At 32.7% G+C, this 27,152-nt stretch overlaps 1 protein-coding gene across 2 annotated transcripts in view; it reads left to right on the top strand.

The window, feature by feature from the left end:
• Positions 1–27,152, top strand: part of LOC129607216 (rap guanine nucleotide exchange factor 4) — a 92,209-nt gene that overhangs the window by 17,330 nt on the left and 47,727 nt on the right. For both annotated transcript variants that reach the window (XM_055518026.1, XM_055518025.1), the window contains exons 3-4: positions 226–368; positions 1,525–1,616. In XM_055518026.1, coding sequence (XP_055374001.1) covers positions 226–368; positions 1,525–1,616 — 235 coding nt within the window. The remainder of the gene's footprint in view (positions 1–225; positions 369–1,524; positions 1,617–27,152) is intronic.

Below are 27,152 nucleotides of genomic sequence, written 5' to 3'. Positions count from 1 at the left end.
TCTTATTTTTTTTGTTAACGGAAAAGTTAATATTTTTCTAAAATATTTAAATGCAAGAAAAATTGTCGAAATTATTTATTATAAGTATTTTTTTTTTTTTTTTATGTTACCTTTTTAGTATTTTTTGTTTTATCTTCTATTATGCGATTTATTTTTTCAGTTCAACGATTATTTCAACTATATATACATAAAGTGTATTTCTTTTTTCATTTGAAATATTTTCAGGCCATGTGACAGAAATTTACGAGATGCTGAATTAATATCATGTAGATTAAGAAGGGTTGAACCATTATGTAGATTACCGGGTTCAGCTTTACAACAGTTAGCGATGTGTGGATTTTATGAAGATTTAGAAAAAGGTGTAACACGTAAGTAAATAAATATTATGCTGTAGAAATTTTTTATAAGTATGATGTTTATAAGAAAATTGACTAAGTCGTAAAAATTAATTTCGCGATTAAATGAAATTATTACAAAATTATTAAAAGGTAACTTTGATATAAATGCCGCTTATGCTACGGAAACTAAAAAGGTAATGGTCTCGCCCGGAGGAGAAAGACAACTCCCTTCATTGGGCCGGAGCCATGCACTGGGGTGACGATAAAAACGATACTACTCATATTGAATGGTTGTGAGAATCGGGCCGGGTCAATCATTGGCATAACTACTTGGGCCTACCTTGCTGCAAAAAGCTCATGTCTCCCTTGGAGCCGAAAAGGGCGGGAACTGGTCACTTTTGGTCGTACAAATTTGAGGGTGTTGGTAGGTTCTCTCACTGGACAATGTCTCTCAATGGTCCATTAGAAAAAAAAGGCAAGACGGAAAACGATTTCTTCCGTCTCTGAATTGAAGAGCACGAAACGATTGAGCACTTATTGTGTGAATGCGAGGCAGTGGCTTGACTGCGACTGAGATGCTTCCGAAGGGCTTCGATGGACTGCTGAATTGCAATTTTTCAGGGATCTAGTTATAATGTTAATATAGGCGGGCATTGGAATTATAAACGATTCTATGAGTTGACATTAGAACGGCTTAATGGCCCTTCGCACCGGGGAAAAAATGAAATTATTCTAAATAAATTGAAAATTTTGGATTTAATTAAAAAAATTTTTGAATTTTTCGTATTTTGACCTCCCGAAATATCTGAATTAAATCGGGTTTCTTTACAAAATATTGAAAGATTTTGACTCCGAGCGGTTGCAATTCCGTTCCAAGTCCTCTGAATTAACCAAATTCCGACAGAAATGTAGACTAAAACTAAATAATTAAGAATTCAAATTTTTCACTTGAATTATGACTTGGACGGCTTGGACAGTTGTTTCTAATAACAAAAAAAAACCCACCTAGCCAATATTTCTTTTTCAAATTTTTAATAAAATATTTTTTTTCTATTTTATTTTCATATAACACACGTGTTTTTGACTTTGCATCTGTAAAAATTTAAAAAAAAATTTTAAAATTAATCACGAAAAATGGAAAACAATTTATTACAAAAAAAAAACAATCATAATTAATAATCTAAAGTTTTCCGTGCCGGTGAACAAGGTAGATTTTGGTATGCAGTTTTGGGTGGTTCACTTGAAGTTCGATATCATGCTCCAGACGCAGAAGGAAAGGTAAGTGGAAAATTTTACATTTTGAATTTTAAAACTTTTTTTAAAAATAAAATGATGAAAGAAAAACTTTTTTAAAACAAAAAAAAATTTAAATTTCATTTCAAAATTTCTTAAAAATTGTTTTTCATAAAACACACATTCTCTGTTTTTTTTTTTTTTTTGTAATAAAACGCTAATATTTTTGCAGTACAAATTTATTTATGTGTAGGTATACGAATATTTTCCGTCTCTCAAGTTTGTTTTTATACCTGTACGAACGTATGTTCGAACGGTATACTGAATTTGTCTTACCGTTTTGTAATGCTAAGAAATAATGGTCTGAGATATAGACTCAAGTCTATGTTTTTGATCAGCGTTGAACTCTGAGTCGATTTAGCTTTGTCTGTCCGCCCGTTCTTCCGTCCGTCCCAACAACAACTCAAAAACTAATTGAGGTAAGCTCACTAAATTTTCACAAATTATTTATTACAAGAAATGCCAGAACCCTATTTAAATTGAATATGATTGGGGTACTGGTTCGAGTAGCTGCCATACAACTTCAAAATATATTTGACTATATCTTCGAAACTATAAAAGCTGCGATATTGAAACACAACCAAATTAGTAGGGCCAATATGTTTGATAAAAGTTGTGGAAATTGCTTGGCTCTTTCTGATTACAGCCATACAACTTCAATAGTATAGTTTGGCCATATCTTCGAAAATATCGAAAACACATAGGATAACAAATTCGTACGGGAGTATCACAGAGTTGACATGTTGAACTCTATTTTTTCTCATTTTTCTTATAAGTATAAAAAATATTCATTTTCTTTAATAACAAAAGAGGATTACTAATTAATAAAACAAATAAAAGAAAGTATAAAGAAAGTAATTTTGTATTTTTCTTTTTGGTTTTTTTTTTTTGGAAATTTTTTACTACACTTATAAAGATTTTGGCACAATCATAGGATTTTTGTATTAAGACGAGACTAAATCCACTACCATTACCATCACTTTTGAATTTTATAAAAAAAATTGTAGCACAACCTACATTCTTTTGTTATTAATGATTGTTGACGAATGTTATCCTAAAAGTATGCAATTTTTTTTAATTAACATTTTTAAGAAAACTAAAAAAATTGCATAGCACTCAAAGAAAACTAATAATATAATACTAAAGTGACAGTTGTTTAAGACTTATGAATTAATTACAAGAAAATATTTATGAGATTATTTTAAATGAACAAGGAATAATGGCAATTATTCATCAATTTTGTTTGATTTCCTTTGATTCAAATTTCATGAAAGTTTTGAAGTGTAAAATTGTGTATGTTTTTTTTTTTGATGGAAAAAATTGAAATGTCAACCAATTTTCAATGAATTAAGAAATATTCTTGAATAATGTTTGATATCTAAAACTCTACCATTCGACATTAATTCAGTATATAGCAATTATTTTACTTAAATAAACATTAAACACAATATGGTGGTTATTATTAATTCAAGATGAATAAAAAAAATCAGTTGATCGAATTTTTTATAAGCAGCATAAAATAAATTATTCCTTTTATACTCATATTAAATAATTTTAAGTATATTACCCTCTCTATATTATTTTTACAATATTAATATTATTTTATTTAAGTTTAATAGCTATGTATATAACTTACAAAATTTCAAGAATAAATGTAGAACTATATACATACATACATACAGATATGTTGTATATTATTTGAAATAGAAATATAATTTCAAATTCAAAAGAAATAAAGAAATCCCTTTGAAATATACGATTGTAGTAGGTGGTGACTTTGACTTTACGTTTCATTTAAGAATAACTACAAAAAATAAAAATAAATAAATAAAATTTTAAGAAATAAAATGTTTAAAAAAAAAAAAGGACCAAATTGTAATAAAGTAGAATGGTGTAGAAACAAAATGAAGACAAGACAAGGAAAACAGAAAAAAGGAGAAATAAATAAATTCTTTTGAAATTGTCCCCTAATATTTTTTGTTGATATTGGTATGTAAGGACATATATGTATGTATGTACTATGTATAAATTTGCTTATTGTGTTATTAAAGGTATCGAATACGAAGATGGTCCCTTTATTTTATAATCCTCCGAAAGCCTCTAAATGATAACTAGCTTGTAATTTTTAGTAAGTAATTAAAATTTTATTGTTGATAAATCAATTTGTTACTGGAAAAAATTCATTAAACTAGTTTTACCTTCAGCTAGTTGCCATTGTTTCAAATAAATTGGAAACGGAAACACAATATTTCTATAGGCAATGTATATTCCGTTCGAATTAAGGAGAAAGGGGTTTTTTGTTTTAAAATAAATTTTTATTTTAAAAATCAGCAGATGAAAGCTAATTCCGATAAATTTTTGTTATTTTCATTTTTATTAAATTCTTATATTTTAAAATATTCTTAAAATTTTTTTACTTTTGCCAATAAAGATATTCTTCATGTCCTTAAGGTTATTTTCCTTGAATATTATTGAAGTCTTGTTTATTTTATATTTTTTTTTTAACCATCATCAATGAATTTTTTTGATTACATTTATTTATAAAAAAAAAATAAATTTAACAAATAAAGTACATGCCTTTACGAAAAATTTTTGTAGGCTATTTAATAAATTATCTGAACAATTATTATTAGTATTTTCTCTTTGATTTTATCAATTCAAATTAGATTTTTAAGAAACAATATTATGATAAAGAATCATGGATGAAGAACTTACTGATTTCTTATATAATGTCTAATTTCTATCATGGAATTAAGAAGATAAAAGTTGTAATTTCTACAAAAGTTTGAGATTGAGTAAAATATACATAAAACACAAAGTATTTGCTTTCTCGTATCTTTACAATAGTCGGAGCAACAATTTTTTGTTTTTACTATCAGGCAAGTGCTTGGAGCAACACGTTTAATATGTACAATATATGCTATTGCATATATAAGACATGCAAGTAGAAAAAAATCCGAAAACATCATCTATTCGCAGTTAAAGACTATTAGTGACTAAGCATTGAACGTCATCATTTAATAAGAAGGGAAGAGGTAAAAGAATTTTGCTACAAGATTTACCTTTTGGGATAATTTGCACTGATAAGTTTTAAGTCAATTAAGAGAATATCATGATAGTGAGTCGACTGCCAAGAGTAAACTGTTAACAGTCGTCTCATTATCATAATATCAGTACTGAGAATTTTTATTAACACTATGCAACAATCTTGTCATAGGTTTAGTTTTTTTTCACAACATCATCGTATGATAATGAATCATAAATATCCCCACAAATCTCAGTATATTTTTGCACGAAACCTGCAGCCTCTCTGTTATGGCTCTAAACGGCTCTAATATTTGCTTCAGCCATAACTATGTCACATTTATAATAGACAGACAAGAATTGCTTTAGGCAGAGCTTTCCCAACATTGAACTTCTTTCAAATCTACAAGAAATATTCCAGATATTAATAGTAGAAAAGTGACAAAACTATAAAGAATTTAGGATCCGAGCTGACCTTTGAAATGATAATAACGTGAATCTACATTCTTCTTATCAAAAACAAAGGACAAGAGGCAAAATACTCTTATTTTTCTTATTATTACACTAGGTTTGCTCTTAGAAGTTTTTAATTTAAATTTTTTCTCTTTCTTAAATTGTTTTCAAAAATTTTCTTTATTTCATCCAAGAATTGGCAGATACATAATACAAAAATCAATGTTCATTCATTCATGTTAATTGCAAAATTATATAGGAATAGATTACATTTAACTATATGTAGGTGTGTTTGGCAAGACAACCATTAAAAACAAAATAAGATACGTTTTATTACAGTTTGGACACATTTAAATAAAATTATACTGAAAAAGTTTTCTGTAGGTACACAAGAACGTGTTTATATTAAAACAATATCAATATAGCTATAATACTCGTAATATTTTCGTAGGTGATTTCAGGTGTATTCAATAAAACTAAATCTTTGGTTGTATATGTTATAAATATTGTCAGAATATAATATTAGCCAAAGTAAAAGCATATTGTTTTTTTCTTAAGGTAATTTAAAACGTTTTCAGTATAGATTAACGAAAAGAGATACCATAAAGAAAAAGTTTTTACAAAAAAAAAATCGCATTTTCTATAAGTATTCCTATATACACATATATATTGTGCAGGTATAGATATGTGTGTATATGTATATGCATGTATACATACCCTGTTAGTGGATATGTAGAACATAATATTTTGTTTCGTTACTTACTTAAAAGAATACAAACAATGTAAACTTACTTACAACAATGTATTTTTCTACATCTTGATTGAGCTGACCATTTCTCTTCAATATTTCGGAACAATACCGAATTAAAGCTGGGCCATTGATCGATATTATTGGCGGTAAGTACCTACCGTTATTTCAAAAATTAGATGAAGCAGGAGAAACCCTTGAATTAATTCTTATGAATTTTTTTCTACATGTACACACAATTTGCATTACTTTAATAGAATGCTTAAGTTACTTGCCCTACTACACATTTCCGTTTGCGAAAATATCGATTTTATCATGTGTATGTATGTTTGGTTGTTTGTTGAATCAAAACAAACCAAACATACATATACCTCAGAAACTTCAGACATACATATAACCTTCAGGAAACAATCAGATTTCCTCCAAGCATCCAGCAGTGCTGGTATTATATAACATCAATTGAATATATACGTAGATTCAAAAAGTAATGTTATGAGAGTTATTTTCGGCTATGGCTTCGGACAATGTCTATAATCCCGAATATATGTATTTTATAATCCCGAATAAACATCTGGATGAAAATGGTCAGCCTAATTTTGATGTAAAAAAAATCAATACTTGAATTATCAAAGAAAATAATGGGGAAGAAAGGAGAAGGGAAGGAGGGTAAGTGAAATCACAAGAGGCCTGTTACGTTTCTATATAGCAAAAATAAAATATAAGTTGAAATTGTAAAACATGTGAAATATTTTAAGACTTTCGTTCGTGTTAAATTCTTGTCCGTTAGATGAATTAGACGAATTACTAATTTGTAAACTGGCCATTTATAGATAATTTTTGGTACTCTCGCTGTCTACGTTATGTGTTATTATGTTAGAGGTTCCTGAATGACAACGATAACAAAGTAAAAAACTTAAAAGAATAACTTCAAATTCAAATAACACAGCTAAATACGTGATAATGTATGTATATTTGTATATTATGAAATATTATAATTAGATTTTTTTTTGCTTTACTTGATTTTAATAATTTAAAACATTTGCGATTAAGAAATTTAAAATTCTCAAAAGATTTTAATTAGACATTTTATACAATTTAGAAAATAAATCTTGGTTCTATATATTTATGATTTGGTTTCGGATATGAATAACCATCATTAGTTGGTGGTGGTAAATATACAGGTTTGGGTTTTGGTTCTGGTTTTGGATAAACATAACCCGGTGATGGTGGATGAGGTTGAGGTTTTGGTTGTGGCTTTGGATAAACATAACCCGGTGATGGTGGATGGGGTTTAGGTTGTGGTTGGGGTTTTGGATAATGATATTCTGGTGGTCGAGTTTCTGGTTTCGGTTTATGTGGTGGAATATATGAAGGTTTTAATGTTGGTGGTGGTTTCGGCGATGGTGGTATATAAGTAACTGGTGGCTTTGTTGGTGGAATATAAGTAACTGGTGGTTTTGTTGGCGTTGGTGGTATATAAGTTACCGGAGGTTTTGTTGGTGGAGGTGGAATATAGGTAACTGGAGGTTTTGTTGGCGGTTCTGGTTTCGGATAATGATATCCTGGTGATGGAGGCTGTGGTGGTGGTATATAAATTTTTGGTGGGCTTGTTGCATGCGGCGCCTGATACAAATGGCTTACATCACCTGAAAGTTTAAAGATAATTATGAAAATATTCATTGTATTAGTTTTAATTAGTTTGATGATTAAAGAAAGTTTTTACAGTATACTTACAGATAGCAAATGGTAGAATTGCAATTAATAAAATTACTATAAATTTCATTTTTGTTTTTTTTTTTTTGACTAATCACTTCTTTTATATTTTAATGAAATATTATTAAATTAAAAAGAAAAATACGGTATCACTGCTTAACGGTTTTACGGTATTAACGAAAAACCTATACTGTTCTTAAAGTTTCTCAATCGATTCCTATTTATACTCATTCATATCATATGCTAAAATAAGTTAAGCTCCATAAAATCAAGAGCAACAACTGCAATATTAAAATGCATCGTCATTTTTTTAAGAATCATAAAATCATTATTGTAAATCTTTTCCTTGTTAATTTTTTTAACTCTTTTGTTTTTTTATTATCAAGAAAACAAAAAAGTACGTTCCTTCTATAATTTTTGTTGCGTTATTGAAAACTATAAACATTAAGTATTTTACATGTGTTTTACTCAGTAATGAATTTTAATTTGATTGCATTCAATTTCGGTTTCATGTCTTATCTCTTAAAGTATAAGTACTTTAAAGTGTTTCCTTCCGAATGAAGTCTTTTCAAGAACAGCATTAATTTTCATATAATTTTATTACCTTAACTGTTTATATAGAGACGTTTCGACTGCAAATAAAAAAATATAAATAAATTATTTTGGACGTTAATTGGACAGATTTGGAGGTCCTATCAGCAAGTTTTAACGTTGTTTAGTTTTCGTTTTCTTTCTTTTTCATAAGCTTTAACAAAACTGTAAAATACATTACAAAAATTAAGTAATTTTTACAAAAAAAAATTAAAAACAAAATAAAATGTAAAGCGCTAAAAATCATTAACGTTCTCGCATTAAGGTAAAGCATCAGAATTAAAATTACGGTTAATCGTAATCAATAGTAAATCGATTCAATTACAAAGCGGCATAATTTATACAGCATGGATACTAGATACAAATCACTTATTTTTCCGCTGTGGAGTATGTTTTATTTTTCAGCTCTTTTATCTTTTATTTTTCAGCTATAGAGTGTTTATGAGGCTTATGATTAGAGAGACAGCTCTTTGTTAAAAGGTATATGTCAAATAACAGAGTTAAGGCAAAGAAGTTGAGGCAAATTCTTAGAAGCGAAAAAAAAAGTATAAAAGAAAACAACAAATCGATTTTTTCATCAACGTCAAATCATGGATATCTGTAACTGACCCCGAAAAAAAAGTATATCTTACGACGATTCTTGATGTGGATATTCTGGTCTCGGATAAATGTGGGATATTGGAGCAGGTTCTTGGAAGCCTAAATCGCTGAGTGCAGGATTAGCCCTCGATTGTTCTACTGTGGTTGTACTTATTTTAACATATAAGCTCTCGGGTGTGTGGTTAGACTTATTTTAACGTTTGGGGCCTTGGTCTGGCGGCCAACAGTGTTTTGTGCTAAGGAGTAGAAATACCCGCTGAGCGAGCAGATGAAAACAGTGGCTGCAAGAATACACCATTCGGGTCTCAATGCACCAAGCAACTGGTATTCTGAAGACCAGGGACTATGCACCCAGTAGGATGCATAAATTCTGAAGATCGGGGAGCTATGGACTGAGCGCTATGGACTTTCAGTTTGAGTTTTTGGTGTCATATATCGACGGGGGGGTCGATTACCGAAATGTGATTCGACAATGCCACAAATGTGAGAAGATAGTGAGGACGTTGTTTGGATACGCAAGAGCCGATCAGCATACCGGTGAGGTAAGCCGTTGATAAGAGATATTATTCGATTATGCCACCGGTGTATGGTGTTTTTTTCAAAGTATAATGGAAATTTTATGGTCGCCTGTATAGTTATAAGAAGGCTTGGAGTTATAAGAATGAATATCTGTCGGGAATGTCAGGATATTACGGAGGCTTAGGATATTACAGACAGACACGTATTCCATGTGCCTGTCCGATTCTGACGTGGAAATAAACTGAATTCTAAGGCGTTCTTTTACGATGGGCTGGAAGACATGTTGGGATATTTTTTGGTGGGGTTTCTGAGATTCGCTAAGGAGGTTTATTGGTCCTGTTGATTGTTTTTGAGATTTACACTACATGTAAGTTGTCGAAAGTTAATTTGAGGATAATAAGCCTTTTTGTTAGCCTAGCGCATGGGCTTCGCGTGGGCGATGCTAATACTACGACGATTTTTCTAAAGTGTTGGAAAAATCATATGAAACCTGGACAATAATTATTTCATCATCTTTGAAGTATCATCTTTGATCAAATTAAAGTTTCAATAGGCGTGTTAAATTGTAAACATTGAATAAATAATATTATATGAGAAGAAAATTGACGTAAGCATTGTGTTACGTACATACATAATTACAGGGTGTTTAATCAAGCCAGATAGCCTAAGATTGTAAAAATAAAACACTAAAAGTTAAGCTTGCGCCAAGTGTTCCAGGACTTCAAAAGTATTTTATCAATACACATCAATCACCTGCAAACGTAAGTTAATAGTAAATAGGATATATTCAATATCTTGATTAAGGAGAGAAATTGACGGCTCATTTTTAAAATCAGATTATTGCCGATTTTGATTTTAATAAGTCGTATTGCTTGTACGACAATCGCCCTTTTATCATCTTTATACAATCACATCTCTTCAATATAAATGCCATTTATATTATCCAATAAAAAACATGCAATCATCGTTACGCGGTAGCAATCCGCTGATAAGAGATATTATTCGATTATGCCACCGGTGTATGGTGTTTTTTTCAAAGTATAATGAAAGTTTTATGGTCGCCTGTATAGTTTCATTTCATATGCAATGTTTTTATACTGAATAAACTATTTAAGAAAAAAATTGAACTAATCGCTGATTTCAATTTCGTAAGCTCTGTTATAAAAAAAAACTCACCCTATACACAAAGCAAGTGCTTTATCAGAAATAAAAATAAAAAATCATTTAAATATTAACAAATTGGCACTTACTTTATTTTTCCCTCATTGCATTTAAATGACATGGAAAAAAATGGAGAACAATTAAGAATTAAAAAAAAATCAATCAACGTAATTATTAGTTTAATGCTCTTTAGCTGGGAGAAGTTCATTTTCATATACGTAAATGGTTTGGCACTAAATTTTTCAAGAACAGGTTGATTTTGAATTTTTTGAATACAGATGAGCCCACCCGGATATTTACGTACATATATGCACGTAGTCATCTATTAAACACATCTCTCTTTTGGACGTATGCATTAAACAGTATTACTTACATATAGAATTTGTATATTGAATGGGTATACTCGTATGTATACAGAATTGGTCTATAATATCTAGATACCTACATGATGCGATTTTAAAAAGATTTTCAAGATGAACAACGAAATAAATTTTAATTATTATGTTTAAAATTCGTTGTAATTTTCGCTTTTGTTTCCATAATGAGTTTTATTTTTTTTTTCAATTTGCGCCTTTTCAAGCAAAATGCATTTATAGAAACTAAAAGAAGATACTATAAGAAAACCGAAAAGAAAAGATAAAATTAAAATTGAAAATTTTTAAATTCCTGATGCACCATCGCTATTAAGGATAAGTTTGTTTTATTTTTTTTTTCTTGTACTTTGTATTAAAATTGTTAATTTTATTGCCAATATAATATGATAATAATTATAATGGCAATGGGATGTATTTTATAAACACTAAAGTTTAAACCACAATTTTTGTCTTAACAAGTTGGTTTTTTCAAATACAGTGAAATAATAAAAATTTTAACACACTTGTTATTTATAGAACTAGGCATTAAGAAATTTGTAAATAATGTGCTTAAAATTAAAAAATCTCGTAAGAGTATACGACTCACTTCAAAAATCAATAATATGTGTCGAAAAAGTATAAGTTCTGTGATATGACATGTTAATTACTATTTTGACATTTAATTGTCATTAAAATATCAAAATGTTAGAATTCCAAAATGTCTTAAATTTAATTACGTTTATTACACTTTTTTATGAAGCTCACAATAATAATAGAGTCATTAATTAAGTTATCATAGAGAACTTAAGTTATTACAAAAATTATAATTTTTTTGAATTATAATGGCAAAGTTCCTGAAAACGACATCTACAATCTATTTAGCAAAAACTATGGATTGTCGAAACTATGAATATCTGACCAATGATGCAGTGTCTATGGCATTTTAACGAAGGACCTAGAAAATTATACTTAATATTATATAGCCTAATGTTATAAAATAAGTGTCAACATAAGAGTAATTGCCTAAACATCCTTAATATTCGATATTGAATACCAACCAACATAAAGAGAAACTACGGCAGACTTGTCACTGCCTAGTTAACTCATTGGTTTGTAAAATGGATGGTTAATTCTAAAATCAAGTGGAAGTTTCTTAATGTTCACGAGTAGAGGAAGAAGAAGAAAAATTTAATAGTCCCATATTTCATTTTCATTCAAGTCTTCTTTCTGCAATCTAAGATTCTCTTATTACCACTTTTTGTACTTAATTGTACTTAATAAATTTTAATAATTACGTTGGGTTCTTTTAATGTACATAAAATATTTAATATTACTGTTTATATTTAAAGTTAAGATGATGATAAGAATGAAATTTCATTGTTAAAAAACCTCAAGCATTTTTTCCTCGCGGCCGACATTATTTTTATTAAAACAAAAAAAAAATTGCTTATAATAACCTTGAAATTTCTCATAACCATTTTCCATATAAAAAGGATTGTTGTGGTCGTTTTTATAACAGTTGCTAAAATTTAGTAAACTTGTTCACACACAATTTTACGGTTAAACCTTTTTTCTTATTTTATAAGTTTTGTTTTAAAGTAAATTTTCATGTAAACAAGTAAAAATTTAAGTTAAAAACAAAATGATTTCAATAGTTATGATAATTTCAATTACAATGTTCCAATTAAGTTTTAGTAAGTGAATTTTTTAAAAAATATTTATTCAGAACAAAATAGTTATTAGAAAAAATTCACTAAAATTTAAAAATGCTACATCGCACTCATCACGCATAGGTAACAAATCTGTTTAATATTTTGTGAGAGACTTTAGTATATAAAATTCTCATTTAACAAGATTCTAAGGAGTTATAACAAGTTTTCTATAACTCTTTAAAATATTTACTCTCAGCAATACTGCACCAATGATTGTAACACATAGCCAAGTGTAGGCTTGTTTACCTTATTTTCGCAACTATTTCAAAAAGAGATGACAAGTAAGACATAGAAACATGGAACATCCAAAACAAAAACAAAGCCGTTTTAATTCCAAAATGTCTCACTTCCAATAATTAAAGTATACGATTGCTCGTTTTGCAAAAATTTACGTAGTTTTTTCAAAATTTGTGTTAATTTTCAGTAAAATTTCATATAAATCATAAATTAATATAATAAATTTAGCATTAATAAAAAAAAATTTATATGAAAATAATAGGCGATGTTATTCATGTTATACAAAATTCAGAATATCCTGAATCAGGCGAGGAAAATATGAATGTAGAACCTGGAAAGTAAGTTAATATAATAACTAAGAAAAGAATGTTTAATTATAAGCCCCTATCTATTGTATTCAACACAGTAACGAAGAAAAACCAATAATAAACGAATTGAAACCAACAAATGAATATCTCCCTCCTATTAATGAAGGTTATCATTATCCGATACCGAAAGAGTAAGAAAGTATACATATACTCTTTTTAAAAAATTTTATTTCATTGATATCATTACAGAGGTCTGAAATACCCGAGTGTATTGGCAAAAAGTAATGTTGATGAAAGAATTTTATATGAAAGTCAACAATTGCTACCACCAAAATGAAATGGATGGCATCAGAACTTCAGTACCAATATCATACAAAAGTTCAATTAGATTAGGCTATATACGCATGAATATGTGTATGTGTTTAGAATAATATCGCTTTCTAAGAATCTTACGCTATGCAAACGAAAAGTATTACTTTGAAACTTAAATCTCATTTTAATTTTAAGGTTTTTTTTCAACTATTTTTTAAAATTAAAATAAAACAATAAAATTTTTAAAGAACTTAAATGAAGGTTTTTCTATTCTAAACAAAAATAAGTTTGATATTTAAATGAATTCAAATTTCAAAAATTTTAGTTTTTTTTTTGCTTGATTCATGACATTTCAAATTGCATCTACATATGTGTAAAATATGACGAATGTCAAAATCTATCAAATTTATAACCGCAATTACAAATAATAGAAGGTCTACATATACGTGAATGTGAACTCCTCTTCAAAACTTTTAGTTATGGCCTTCTTAACAAATATTAGTATCATATTGGACTATAACGAAAGTTGAAGTTCTCTTCAAACACTTGCTTGCTTAAATTTAACTATTGGTTTTAAATGTCAAGCTGCGTGATGGGCTTTCAAAAAATACCGTTATTTGCTAAACAATAATAATAATATTTTTATTTACTTGATTTTTTGCAAATTCTTGTGCGTCTTCTCTCCATTTTGTCTCCAGATTCTTAACCAGAACATCTTAGGTAGAAATCTATAAAACATTGATCTTACCTGTGTTGATGTATGCCTGTGGAGTTGATACTTGGAGTTTAACCAAGAAGGATGAAGGTATGATCGAGGCCTTTGAAAGAAAAGTGCTACGAAAAATTTCTGGAACTATGTGCGTAGACGGCTAGTATAGAATAAGGTATGCAATAGGCAGGTCATGTGGCACGGGCAATCAAAATAAATATTTCCAAGTTAATAATGGAAAGGGAACCTGTTGCAAAAAAAGGCAAGGCAGACCAAAGCTAAGGTGGGCGGACTGCGTCAACGAAACATTCAATAAAATCAGCATGACAAATTGTAAAACTGTCACACAAAACCGGGATCTGTTCAGAAGAAAGTTACAGGGGACTCACAACTGGTTATAGCGTCAAGGGTGATGATGATGTGTGTTTTACGGTGATAAGAAGTTATCTTAAATTATGATTGATGGCTCCCCGTTTGTCGGCTTGGAGGGATAGATAGCCGTGGGCGACATTATTATTATTATAAAAATATTATCAGATTCAGGTTAAACATATTTTTTTTATTTAAATAATTTGAATAAGAATTCAGATCTCCTTCCGTTGGTATAATGCAGTGAGAAACAAATTGAATTTTTTGCAATCTTCTTAGTTTTGCTCTAAAAAGCACTTGTATTTTAATGATTCTGAATTCATTTTAATATTATGACCGAAAAGCCTAAAAAGACAGCAAAAGAAATTTTGATAAAATCAATAAACATTAAATATAAAAAAGAAAACCACTTTACAATATACAAGAATAAGTAAAATTTACAAAAAAAAAAATTTATATAAAATCGAAACAGATCATTACTTTCGGCCATAAAATAAATGAAATTCTGTTCATTGCAATTTTTAATTTAAAATATTCATACTTTCTACATTTACTTACGTCATCGTTGTTATTAGTAACATGCTTATAAACATTAAAAAAATCGATAAACCAGCAACATTAAAAGCATTTATTCATAATGCTGGTAGCAGCATACACAATTAAACAGAAAAATTCAAAACCAACCTATTACATACGTAAATTTACATATTAATGTAAAAGATACCCACAATTTACTATTCCAAATTCTGATTAAGTTCTGATTAAAAATCATTTTCTTTAAATTTTAAAATTTTGTGTTTTTGAGTTCTAGAATATAAAAAATTGGATTTTCTGTTTTTTCTTTGTAATTCTTTGATTTTAATTGCTTTTAATTAATTTGATTTAATCCTCAACACAAAAATGTTAATTCTTAAAAAAATTAATATTATTTGCATCATAACAGTAAAAAACAATTTTTTTTCAGATAATGGTTACTGTTGTTACAAAAGCTAATTTTATTAAATTTACAATTTGAATGTTAAAATACGAAAGAGATTAAAATTTATGTACGTCATTTTCTACTAAATTTCTACCATTTAATATATACGGAGCCAAAAGATGGTTCCGAAATTCGCAGTTCGATTGTAAGCCGCGCATCATATTGATCGTGGAAAATATTAATTTTGTTCCTCCTGTGCTTTCATTTCTGAAGAGTTTTGCAACTTCGATCCTGCCAGGATAAACCTGGCGGGTTGCAAAGTATGTCATGAACGGATCCATCTACTTTTACCTGGATAGATCCAAACTTGATGGAAAGGTGGGTGGGAAAGTTTACTGTGAGCAATTTGATGTTGAGCTTTTTTCCATTTGCCGGATTTCAGACAGTGTGTCTGAGACAGATATGGTTGCGATTAGGAAGGTTTTATGCTGGCTTCGCAATAATGTGATATGGTAAAGTCAGTATCTTCACAGATAACAGTCTTACATCGTAGATCTTTCAGTCTAATATCATTTCTACTAAAGATATTGGAAAAATCGCCGAGATTTTACTGAATACTGTTTGATTGCCGATCATGACAGGAAGATCGGTCGGAAAACGATTTTTCTAGGAGCTGCTGTGACGAAGAGGAGGAGGAGGCGTTGATCTACCTGCTATGCTCGCGTTCGGCGTTGGCGGGTTCCAGGCACAGATATCTTGGGTCATAATTTTTGCAGCGAGCCACAAACTTAGCGAATGTAAATGCTTCCTTGGCCGGTTTCTGATGAACTAGAGCTAGGCCGGCACCACAACGGTCCTAAGTGACTTAAGCGTACCCTTCGGAGGGCCGAGCAACCTAACCTTGTTTACTTTCAAAATATAGAAATTGAATATTTGTTATAGCGTGCACGCAATTACAACACAAGATCTTTATGCAAAATCGTCTTCACTTCAATTATGTAACAGAATTTGGCGTAATGTTTTTAAGAAAACAATTAAGTATTTTTCATTTTAATGTATCGATTGAATTGAAAATAAGAAAAAGTTTAAACCTGGCAAAAAAATTGTACCTATACATTAAATTTTTTTTTACAGAAACTTTGCTAATTCTTCTTAATTAAACATTAACCTTGAAAAACGAACAACAACAAAAACATTTTAAAACAAATTCGATTTTTCTCTCATTACTTAATTTTTTTTTTTTTTTTTTTCCTTTTATGTGTTTTTTTTGTTCCATTTAAAAAGTTTTAATTAAATTTTTCCTTTTGTTCAAAAATTTATAAAAAAAAATTAACTATCGCTTAAAAACGTCTTTTTTTTTGCATCCGTTTCTGAATTAATACGTTATTTAAAACAGCCTAAAAGTTTTGATTAAAAAAAATTTAGGCTCTTACATTTACCACTACTTACATACAATGTAATGCTAACATGTATATATTCTCAATGTAGACCCCAATTCAAAATTAACAATATTTGTATCACTTACATGCCCCTCCAGGAATGAGGGCATAGGGTGGTATTTTGTCATTCTGGCTTTCTCAACCATATGGTATTTTCTAATTCGTATTCCATCCACACGAGTATTCTCATCTAAATACTCTTATCTTTACCGCCCTACGAAAATTCTGAAGCATCTCATATAAGGTCTCATATCCGGACCACCCAATAAAAAAAGTAATTGATACGCTTTATACCTTGATTACCTATTTTTCAAATTATTTGAGTTTTATTAATCAAATTGAATCAGATCACATACAATTACTTCGGTTTTACGTTCGATTCACCGGTGTTTTACAAAGTAGGCATTTTTTTCACTCCGACAGTTACATAGAAATTTCTTGACTGCTGTTAGATCTATATAGAATCAGTATTTTCATACATACATTTTCTAAAATTATTTACTATTAAATGTTAATAAATCTAATCATGAAATCAATCTTAACAATAAGGATTCCATTTGTACAATATAAAAGCTCAAACTTCCTGCACAAGCAGATTATGATAAAATAAGATTGCCCTTTTTTAAAATTATGTAGAAGTGAAATTTTTATATCTTTATTATACAGCAAAATTTTCAAAAAAGCATAGGTGATAAAATATAATAAATTAAATAAAACGTTTGAATTAAAGAAAAATGTTGGCAACAACAGCAACACAAAATTTTTAAGGATACAAGCATTATCACGGGGGGTTGAAAAGAGAAAAAAAAATTCTTCAGAGAAATAAATGCTACCGCACTGGAAAAATTTTGTAATTAGTTTTGGTGTTGTCATGTTCTTTTTTTCCTCGTTTGGTGTTTTCTATATACATACATATAAACACAAAAAAATTTATGTACATACCTTAATACCTACCTACAGACATATTATATTTGGATTTGCAAGAATCTAAATACAGGTATTGTTGTGAAAATAATTGAATTAAATATTTGGTTTCGTTTCTTTTTTTTTTGTTTTTTAAAAATTTTACTAACTACACCAAAAATTTATCACATTTATTTTTGTGTACAATTTTATTTTGTTCCAGTATTTGAATAGCATTCTGAAATTGTCGCCCCATTACTAACTTATTTTTTCAAACTTTCACTGAATTTTTACTTGGATAGCTATAACACACTTGTTTTAGAACTATATTGCCTAATTAATAATAAAGACTTCCTAATAACTTACCAGACACTGATCGAAGAATCACATTCGTTCTAAGAAAAAAAATCTGATGTGATCAGCACATAATCGACCACAATATGTATTGTCTATTTTAGGGAAAGTGTTAGAAATGATTATGAAATTGTCTTTTAAACACTTCTTTCCAATTTCAAGATTGTTTCAATTCCATTAAATGTAAATTTAGCTCTTAGTAGAGTTTCTCTAAAAAGTTCGCCAGTTAGTTTCGTCAACATCCAGAACTCAAATATTAAATTTCAAGAAATTTCATCAGTTAGTTTCGTTGATATGGCAAAAAGTGTTAGATCGGTTTCCGAGCCTTGATCCGTAACAATTTGTGGCATGGCCAAAATAAATTCACATATAAAATTTTTACAAAAAATAACAGTTAATGTGATAACCTCAGAGATAGAAAACCAACTCTATTTTATCCACATTTATTTCCAAAGAATTTCATCATTAAAATTTATAAAAAAGAGTAAATGAAATGAGCGCAAAAGTTCATTGCAATTTAATGCTAATTATTCGAATTTTAAAAATTCAAGTATATATTATATGTACATATATAGAAATATTTGGTGTGCCTTTGTATAGTAAAAGTGTATTAAATTGGATTTTGACATACCAGCATACATTATATAACAGTGAAAAATTGGTTCATAAAATCACATTGTATTTTTTTTTGTGTTGCTTGTAATTTTATAAAAATTAAGACTTATCGTTAGTGCAATTTGTAGAATTGTAGATTTGTACAACGGGGGCAACAATGCACCACGACCACGTATAAGGATCTATTGTGCGCCCCCATCCGAGTGCGGGGCATGCCCTACAACACACACTCGAGACCCACCCTCCTGATGAACTCAAGCAACTTGTGAGGACCAGAAGACCATAACTCCGCCACCGTTAGAGCAAAGCCTCCCAGCACCTCCCCCCTCCTATGAGCAAGAGCATCACACTCCCACAGAAGGTGCACCGAGGTCTCTCCACACAGAATCTGCAAGCATCCTCATTTGCCAGGCCCAGCCGACCGAGGTGTCCCCTAAGCCTGCAGTGACCCGTCAAAATGCCGGTGAGGACTCTCACTTGGATCTTGCCCATCTCTATAATTTTCTTAAATTACTTCTGGTCATAATCTCCCAGGAGCTCCTTGGCTTGCCTCAGCCCCGGAAGCTTCTCCAGCGCTCCGACAGCCTTCTTTCTGATTCCTTCCTTAATTCCCAACGAATAGTATTCCCAACGCAGAATGGCTCCGGCCCAAGAAGAGGTGTGTTTGCCCCCTTCCTTCCAAGCATATCAGCGGCCTCATTTCCTTCCACGCCCACATTACCCGGTACCCAACACAGTGTAACCTGGTTGCATCTGCCTAACTCATTGAGCTTCTCAAGACAGTCCCATACTGCCGCAGAGGATACTGAAAACGAGTTCAGCTCTCCGATCGCCGCTCGGCTATCCGACATAATCATTATTTCTTGTCCCCGATACCCCCTTTCCAGGCTGAACCGCACGCCCATTTCAATGGCGTGCAACTCAGCCCGAAACACACTCGGAAAAGTTCCCATAGTTTCGGAGAATTTGGTCCTTGGCCCAAATACCCCCGCACCCGTCCCAATACTGGTCTTTGACCCATCTGCGTACCATCTAATAAATTTAATAATAAGCAAAATTTTTCTCGAAGCTGTACCTCCTTACCATGTCGTCCCTAGGCCTTCGCTGCCATCTCCACAACAAGGTGCAAAGGGGTTAGTCCCAAAATCACCTCCATTGCCGCCGTTGGACAAGTTCTCATAGCCCCTGTGATGCAGACGCATCCGAGTCTCTGCAATCGTTCCAGGTTTTTTCTAGCCGTATCAAGAGCAGCTGTGTACACACAGCTTCCTCGTGACTTCGTCAAAGAAGCTTGGAATCAAACACCACTCCTAAGTATTTGACCTCCGATTTTCTCTGCACAGCCGCTCCGCACACGTATATTGTGCGCAGATGCTTCAGCTTTCTTCTTCTAGTGAAAGGCACCAGGGCCGTCTTGTTAGGATTAAGACTGAGGCCCACAGTATCGCACCAGGCCCGGGCTACCCGTAATCCCCTTTGGACTATATCACAAAGAGTTCCCTCAAACTTACCTCTAGCGATGATGACTATATCATCGGCATAAGCTTGGACACCAATTCCCTGAACGAAACAGCTCATCAAGAAGTTCATCCAGCACCAAACTCCAGATTAGCGGGGACAGAACCCCACCCTGTGGGCATCCCCTGGCCACGCGCATTCTTAGGGTGCTCTGCCCCACAGCAGTCTCTGCTACTCTCGTAGCTAACATATTGGACATCCATAGAGAGGTGCCATCATCCACGTCCCTACACCTCAGGGCGCCCGCAATCGCCTCATGAGAAGTGTTGTCGAAGGCCCCCATGAAGGCGAAACAGAGCGGTTTCTGTCGACCTCTCTGATCCACACGCATGCTGGCAATCGCTCAGCGGCCTTCTCGCCAGCACGCCCACCCGGAGATGGTTATCAATTATTTTCTCCATCGTCTTCAATAAGAACTAATCGCTCTGAATGACTTGGGCACCATGTCCCTTCTTCCCACTTTGGGAATAAAGACAACCCTAGCCACCCGCCAGGACTCGGGAATGTATCCGAGAGCCAAGCTACTCCTAAATATTCTTATTAAGAAAGGCATAATTGGCTCCAGCCCGAGTTGCTGGTGAAATCCCATCTACTCCCGACGCCTTGGAGGGCTGGAAAGTGCCAACAGCCCACCTTACCCTTTCCTCCGTAATTATGCGCGCAGCTCTCCGCCAATCCTCAGACGTGGTGTCCTTCATTCCCACGCCACGGATCCGACATACGGAGTACTGCCAGGGAAATGCGCCTCCAGAAGGAGAAGAGCCCTTTGCTCCTCGTTCTCCGTGTAGCCGCCATCCGGCCTCCTTAAAGAAGCAGTCACTGGCACCCTGTCTCTAGCCAGGGCCCTGTGCAGCCTCGCAGCCGCCGGCGTCTCCGCTGTGCTCCCGCAGAATGATCTAAAGCTTCTGCTCTTAGCCCTGTGGATCTCCTTGCTGTAGGCGGTCAAGTTCATCTTGTACTCTGCCCAAGTACCTTTTCGCTTAGCTTTATTGAAAAGCCTGCGAACCCCAACCATCAGGTTTTCCAATCGCGGGGCCACCAAGGTGCATCTGTGAAATACCTTGACACACTAATGGGGCAGTTCGACTCAAAAGCCTCGACCATAATTCCCCCAAGCTCCTTCACAGCCCTTTCCAACACCAGGGGATGCCTGGCCACAGTTCTAACCGAGGCGCCCGACAGTTTTGTCTCCAGGTCCCTTTTGTATCCCTCCCAGTTTGTCCGCCTCGGATTTCTGAAGGAAGATTTCTCCTCCATCAACCCACCCAGACAAAACCGGATGATTGTATGATCTGACATAGGAACCTCCCCCGATACCTTCCTTTCGGACTGCCGAGTTTGATATCCAGTTCCACCTCTCTAACCCTAGTTACAAAAGTTGGGGCATTGCCTATATTAAATATTTCTAGGTTTTCTTTAACTACAAATTCTATTAAGGACTCACCTCTAGTATTGGTGTCGCTGCTCCCCCATGCAACGTGATGCGCATTCGCATCACAGCCCATGATGAGTGGCCACCTCTTCCTATTGCACTGCTCCACAAGCCTCCGTACCTTCGGTGGCGGAGGGGAAGCTCCATCCCCCGGAAAGTACGCTGATGCGAGCACTATCTCCAAGTCCTTGCCCCCAACATTAATGCAGGCCCTGACAGGTGTGAGGTCCCTTGTCATGTACTGAAAGTAAAATAAAGCTAATATTTTTTCTAATTAGAATGCAGGTCCTGGGTCGGTCCTGCCCACAATCCCATACTACTTGCGCATCCCTAATTGACAGTCGTTTGATGTGCCCCCTGTATACCCAGGGCACCTGTATAATGGCTATGCCCAGATGTTCCTTGGTGAACATCCTTGCCAGAACAGCCGAAGCTGCTCTGCGACCCTGGTGCCTTCGTCCCTCATTTGTTGAGTTGACTGGCAGGGTGATCTTCCCCTGCCATCGGGACGTCATTTTCTGGGAAGGACTCCCTAAGATTTAGAAGGGTTAGCCCCAGGTCCTCCACCATCGCCTCCGTCGTTAATGAAGGGGGACGCCCCTCATCCGGGGTTTCATATCCCTCGGAAAGACCCCCCTCGTTCGCCCATTCCTTTTTAAAATCATATGTCTCCCGTGGCGATTCTACCCGGCCCGTCAAGGATTTCACCAACCCCGTTCTTTCGGGCTGCCCTATTCTGAGCCCGTGTACAGGGATTTTCCTGAACCGGTACCGCAGAATGTGACCGACCCGCCTGATGGCTTCCGCGGAAGAGTTATCGATCCCTCTTTGGGGAACCTTTCCGCAACCATCCTCTCACTGCTCCATCAGCTTCCAGACCCGGGCTTGGCCCCCGCTCCTGGGGACAAAGACAGTGATTACACAAGGCTTAGGGATGTCATCTCCCTTCCTTGCCATCAATTCTGGTGCGCTCCATGTACCCAGAACTGGCGCTCGCTTGATCAGCCATTCAGCTGTCTCCTCATCTGCACAATCGACGAGTACCATCCCGGGCCTGAAGTGCATTCCCTCAAATTGATGATGTTACCCAGCCCTTGGCTACCTTGTCGATTATCGCCTCCTCCAGCTGGGTGAGCTCCTGCTGGGTCACAATAATGGAGGGGTATTCTCTCGACAGAACTGCCACCTTCACAATTTTGGCGGCCGTGGCATAGCTAGTGCCCGGTTCTGTTTTCGAGGTGGAGGGTATGGGGTGAATTCCCTTCTTTCAGCCGTCTTTCTTCTTTAGGCCTGCTCTTCTTGGGGTGTCAAGGACTCACGTCCCCGCTCGCCCCCCGGAGCCAGTGGAGGTACGTCTCCAATAGGCCTCTTCCTTTCTTCCGCCAGTTTGATTGTCCCTGCTCCAGGAAGCGCAGGTACCATCTGCCACCTGCACCGCTGAGGGGGGGACTTATTGAAGGTAAGCTTATGCCGTTACTTTATGCCCAGTAGATTCTTTTGGTATTCAGGTCTCATTTTCGACCTTGTCGGCATAGTTACACCTGCCAGACACCAGAGTCGTGGTATCCGCCGACACCGTTCTCAAGATCATTGACCCTACATCATTCCCTTCACCACGGCAAGGTGGAATCCCATCGAAGGAAATCGTTAGCGCAATACTGTTGTACCTACTTTTTTCAATCACCTAAATGAACTTATATTCCGTAAAATTTACGTCAAAATCACATTAACGCGCATATTTATATAAATAAAAAATTCGGGTAAGTACCACACACGCGATACGGGTTAATTTCAGACGGCCGAAAGCGATTTTCAAAATTAAGAGGAAATTAAAGAGGGCAAATCGGAACTATGGAGAAATCGACCAGAGTTGCAGTAATCCAAAAGGTTCTGTTGACTATGATTTGAAACGTTACTGAAGAATTGGAGTAATAAACAAGAAGAAAGTGAAAATCCGCTCGGATCTTCTGACTGAACATTGGCGACTTTTGGGGGGTAGCGTTCTCTGCTAATAGCTTAGTACAAAATTGTTCTTATATACCATTTGTCACATTCAACATTGTGTAAACAGTTTCTCTCCTCTAAAAAAATATTTTCAAATTTTTTGTTTTAAATTAAAATCATCTTTTACAGATTTTGACATTTTCTTGACAATTTAAATTTCCAATTAAAAGAAAAAAATTTTTTATTAATAAAATATATTTTTTTGTACGTTATTTTTCCACACACATGAAATTAGAATGATGTCACAGAAATCCCTTGAAGATAAAATTTCTTCAATAGCTGCCGAGCCAATTGAAAATTATAACAGACATAAAGTTGCACGAATCTTACATGAATTCAATATAATCTGTGAACTTCTAGAAGTCACCCCTAAACAGTTAATAAGAATGACGGATATTGAATTAAAAAATAAAATTTTATTTTTAAAATACAGAATACAAAAATTAATGTTCGCATTAAAACAAAAACGATCTTGTAAAGTGCAACCGTCCTCAAAATCACCAAACGAATATTTTGAATCGGTTCCAAAATGTAATAGAAAACCAATGAATGACGGAAATAACAAAAAGCAAAAGATTTATCATATTGAATCCACTAAAAACGAAAATAATGAAAAATTCAATGAATCTCAAATTAGTTCCCCTAAACGAACTCAATCTTTAGGGCAATCATCTGCAGCAACATACACCGTACAAGGTCCTCATGTAGATAATAAAAATTTTGTATTTGAAACTTTTAATGGCAAAACAAATAACTTTATACAAATTTTGAATCATATTTTATTGGCATGTGATGTGATACGTAAATCTTGTGTTGATCCAAACTTTGAAAATGATTGTTCAACATCAGCTATTAATGAGTTACTCGATGCTTGCGAAATATTACAACGAAAATATGCTGCAAAAAAATTTTAATCTCGATGTTAATTGTTTTAATTACCTAAAAGCACAATTCCAAACGAAATTTTTTATTGATTTTATAAAAAATGTGTAGACAATATACGCATATTCCTCAATATCCCAATATTAAATAAATGTACGTTTCTCTCAATACTACTTTTCATTAACCCCGTAGCAAATTTAATGAACGTGTAACGTTAACAAGCCTTTTGCAACTACATTTAAATATGACACGTGAACCATTATCCAGCATTAGCACTCTTTAACCTAAAGCCTATTTAGCTTTAATTGAATATTGGTGCAATGTTTTTCAAAATATAACTCTAAAATTTTCTCCTACATTGTAATAAGAAAATTTTTACACAATCGGTAGAGCCAAACTTAAAAAAGAAATGCGCTATATTTTAGAAACCGTAGGTTTGATCCTTCAATCCTATAATATTCAATTCAATGGCTACACAAGTCAGCTTATCATTTCTAATTCTGTTGAATTGTGAAGTAACACAATTTTCATGTCAGGGATTTTTAAATCTATTAGCTGAGGCACATTAAACTTAAAAAAATATTTTTATCTTACAGCAAGTAAAAAGCAATAAATTGAAAGAAAAAATTTAATTTCTCAATTTTCAATTTAATAATTAGGAAAATAATTTCCAAAAAGTGTTAAAATTAATTTATGCAAAGAGCAAATATATATACACATACAAAGCACATACATATAATTTTCTTCTTAGTTGATTTTCATAAAATATTAAGCTTGAATCTGCAAAATTTTTAATTTCTTATAATATGTACTTATAAAAAAAAAGTTGAAAATATTAAACATTCGCCTATACAGACATTTATAGATGATTATAGATAATATGAATATTCATATATGTATATGGATATATACCAGTACGTATGTATGTATGTATGCTCGTATGTTCGCATATTTACATTTAAATGTCACGATCATATCATTTTAATTTATAAACGCATCAACTTTAGTGGATATTTCACATAGGCAAACAATGTTATGTATGTATACATTATGTACATATATACGTATACTTAGTTACATAAATAAAACAATAAACACACAGAGGCACACATAATGTACATAAATCAAAATTTTTATCTTAATTTTCTCTTCCGTTATCATATCACCATCAGGCTAAAAGTTTTTACTTATATTTACTTACTTATTACATATATTTATACCCGTGTGAATTATGTTTTTAATAGCATTATATATTTCGTAATTTGTTTATAACATTGTATTTAAACTATAAGGCAATAAGAGTACTTATTCCTTGAAGTATTGACACCATAATGTTGGCACCAAACACAAAGTGGTATTTTTTCTAAAATCAAATTGAACACACTTTAAAAAAAGTATTTTAAGGTTTTCCAGTATTAAGAAATCCACAAAAACTTTTAAATTGCTCTCCAAATATCAATTTGCTTTACAACTCTGCGTAAGTTCGCAGTATATGTACGTATGGCGACTCCTGGTTATAAACATTTAATTAAAAATCAGAAGAAGAAAAAGGCTGTATACTTGGTGAACACCATGTTACATCTGTGTCTTTAACGGTTACAATACAATATTCTCTTATAATATTGGTAGCAGTGTGACGGTGCGCACCACAAAAAGAATGGCCTATTACCTACTACCTACTGCCAACCTATAATTGCAAGAACAATATAAAATCAGTTCGCCAAACATAAGCAGTTAAGGTGACCTCCAAAAATTGTTTTCATTCAATTCTCATTGCACCGATTTTGCATTAATACTGAGTTATCATTCAATTCAGCTTATAATTTAATAAAGCTTATAAGTAATTTATATTTAGAAGTCGTTCAGCTAAATTTTACAACAGGATATTTATACTATCACGTTAAACACTTTACAAATTTCTGAAATGCACTTTTATCCCAGTATTGGCAGAAACAAACACAACTCTATATAATGTATGAATCTATCCTCGTTTTATATTTTTGTTCTTTTATTCTTCTTTTGTTTGGTAAGTTTTATTTTCTTTTTAAAATAGCTTCAGAAAATATCTACGAATTGGATACGAATATATGATATCACATTTAACTAATATAACATAACAAAATGTAAATAACCGAGAGACTGGCACAAAGAAAAAGAAAAACAACAGCAATAAATTTATACATATAGGTAATATTATAAAGAAACAAAATATGCCTTAAAGAAAAATTTCACTGTATAAAGAAAAAGTTGAAAAGTAAAACCAAAAACTCAAATAAAAGAGATATGATACCAATGGCAATCTTATTTTTATATAATATTAGTTTTGTCGAAATTTCTAATTTGCTTCAACACGATAAAACCTTATAGTATATTCCTTTACTCCCAAAATGCAGTAATACGGTATTAATACACAATTCAGCAATTCACATTTATAAGCTGAATTGTGTAGTTATACCGTATTCCTGCATTTTGGACAGCAAGGATTGTCGACTCTAAAAATATGAAATTAATAACACTATGAGTTGTTCAGCAATTGAAATTTTTATTGCTGAATAAATTAATTGAAGATTTAGTTCTGTCTTAATTTCAATTTGATTTTTTTAGCAACTTACTGCTGAATACACCTAGTTTCAGTTCGGGTGTGCA

This window comes from Condylostylus longicornis, unplaced genomic scaffold (assembly GCF_029603195.1).
Source record: "Condylostylus longicornis isolate FDR11 unplaced genomic scaffold, ASM2960319v2 ptg000027l, whole genome shotgun sequence".
NCBI lineage: Eukaryota > Metazoa > Arthropoda > Insecta > Diptera > Dolichopodidae > Condylostylus > Condylostylus longicornis.
Note: the sequence above shows the minus strand (reverse complement) of the source record. Positions and strands in the feature narration are given on the sequence as shown.